This window comes from Spinacia oleracea, chromosome 3 (genome assembly GCF_020520425.1).
Source record: "Spinacia oleracea cultivar Varoflay chromosome 3, BTI_SOV_V1, whole genome shotgun sequence".
Lineage (NCBI taxonomy): Eukaryota > Viridiplantae > Streptophyta > Magnoliopsida > Caryophyllales > Amaranthaceae > Spinacia > Spinacia oleracea.
This window is the reverse complement of record NC_079489.1, coordinates 97,978,722-97,980,813: the sequence shown is the minus strand read 5'-3', so window position 1 is coordinate 97,980,813 and position 2,092 is coordinate 97,978,722. Positions and strand designations below refer to the sequence as shown.

At 48.3% G+C, this 2,092-nt stretch overlaps 1 protein-coding gene across 1 annotated transcript; it reads left to right on the top strand.

Moving 5' to 3' along the window:
* Positions 1–929: 929 nt before the first annotated feature.
* LOC130469908 (uncharacterized) lies at positions 930–1,805 on the top strand. Its single transcript, XM_056839431.1, has one exon. The coding sequence runs from the start codon at positions 930–932 to the stop codon at positions 1,803–1,805; it is 876 nt and encodes a 291-aa protein (XP_056695409.1).
* Positions 1,806–2,092: the final 287 nt, after the last annotated feature.

Here is a 2,092-nt window from a genome sequence, read left to right as displayed (position 1 = left end):
GCTGGGCGTTGAAAATAGGGTCTGGCAGAATTCTTTGTCAGATTAGACTCTAGAGTACGGAGTTCATTAAGAGACTTAATCCGAGTTATTCGGTGCGTATCAATTTACGACGGAATGCGTCTGGGCCCTTTACGAACTCTAGGTTCGTTATGAGTTTAATTAATACGTTAACTCTTTTATCGAACTGTGATAGGAATAAAATTCCTTTTACAATTTCTATCTCTTTTAGGATTTATGTTGGAGTGCAACACCTAATTCTGACAGGTTTCTATCTTTTATGACTTGCCACTTTTAGAAGCTACCCTTTACGGCAGTTACTATTTTTAGCAGGTTTCCATAAATAGCAGGTTTCGGGTGAAATGAAAAGGAGAATTGAGATTCGTTTATTTTATAGGAGATGCGTTGTCAAGTGGAGATTTACGCTTTCATCATCGAACCTTCCCTTTCGGGAATGGGGACAAAAGTAGGTGTCTACAGCAGCGGATCGCCGAGAAGCGAGGAGAATCAGGCGACAACTTCTGCTGAACAGGCCATCGCCTAACGAAGAAACTGCGAGACCCGAACGCACTCTCCCTACAATTTCGGGGACACACTTAACGACAAGATGGAGAAAGAGTACATGGGACACGCAACAAAGGGCAGAACAGCAGCCAGAATGGTTTGAAACACCATCTCCAACACCGCAAGCTCTCCAAAGCGGGGTAAGTGACCGCACTCGGATCCGAAGCTCGGTACACAGTAGGTTGCGCCCTTCGGTCCATGATAGGCTAGGCAGCACCAGCAGATCCAGTAGGCAAACCGAAGCCAGTGGCCAGTCGAGAAGAAGAAGGAGGAGTGATCGGACTCGTAGCCCCCTACACACCCCCGAACAATCCCACAGAGGAAACTCGAGGAGCGAAGGTATCAGGGCGAGGCTAGAAAAGAGGATCATGACCCCAGCATCTTCCCCGTTCTCACATGATATTGTTATGGAGGAGATCCCTAAAGTTAGGCTACCAGCACACTTAACATTCAGCGGGATCACGGATCCGAGGGATCACGTCATCTCCTACGAGCAGCAAATGTTCTTAAGCCCCTACTCCGAGGCTTGTTGGTGCAAATACTTCCCAACCACGCTGTCAGGAGTTGCAGGAGAATGGTTCAGGTCGCTGCCGAAGGGATCGATCAAAAGCTGGAAGAAGCTGAAGAAGAGGTTCTGCGTGCAATTTGTGAGCAACAATCGCCCTGGACGAACTACCGCAGAGCTAACCTCCATACAACAGGAACGAGATGAAAGTCTTCGGGACTTCATGGCCAGATTCATGAAAGAATCAACTAACATCCCCAACCTGCAGCCAGACGTAGCAATCTTCGCCTTGAAGCACGCACTCCGGGAGGGGAAATTCCAGGATAAACTGTCAATGAAAAACCCCTCCAAAATAGCTGACGTACGTCAAATGGCAGATGCGTTCATCAGAACGGAAGAGTTTAACAAGGCAACAGCAAGGTTGAAAGGTCCCTCGGATACGAGGGATACCAAAATGAATCAGAGTAAGCCCGAGGGCAACTCGAGAAAGGGGAAAGAGAAGGTGGGTGCGAGAGAGGCGAGCCCAAAGAATGATGGGAAGAAGGGTGAATTTCAACCCAAGTACACCAACTACACTCCACTTACCATACCCCGAAGAGAAATTTTCAGCCTCCACAAGGATGATGAAAAGTGGAATCTACCAGACAAGCTCAGATCAAACCCCTTCGTAGAAACAAGAACAAGTGGTGTGAGTTCCACGATGACTTCGGCCATACCACCGAGGAGTGCAACTCGCTGAAAGATAACATCGAGGACCTCATCCGCCGAGGCTACCTAAAGCAATACTTGCTCGACCGAAGAACGGAGAGGGAAGAAAAAGAAAAAGCAACGTCTGGAAAACTACAAGAGCAGGCCCATAGAAGAGTCCATGAGACCGAAGGGCAAAAGAAAAAACCAATTCTCGTGGTATTCGGAGGACAAAGATCCGGCCACGCCAGCAAGCAACACTTGAGAGCTCTCTCCCACCGAGTCAACTTCAGCACTGTAGGGGAGAACCAGCATACACCCCCGAACATGACTTTCACT

What these genes read in the sequence shown, in the direction of transcription:
- LOC130469908 (XM_056839431.1), top strand. Translation starts at nt 930, where the DNA reads ATGACCCCAGCATCTTCCCCGTTCTCACATGATATTGTTATGGAGGAG.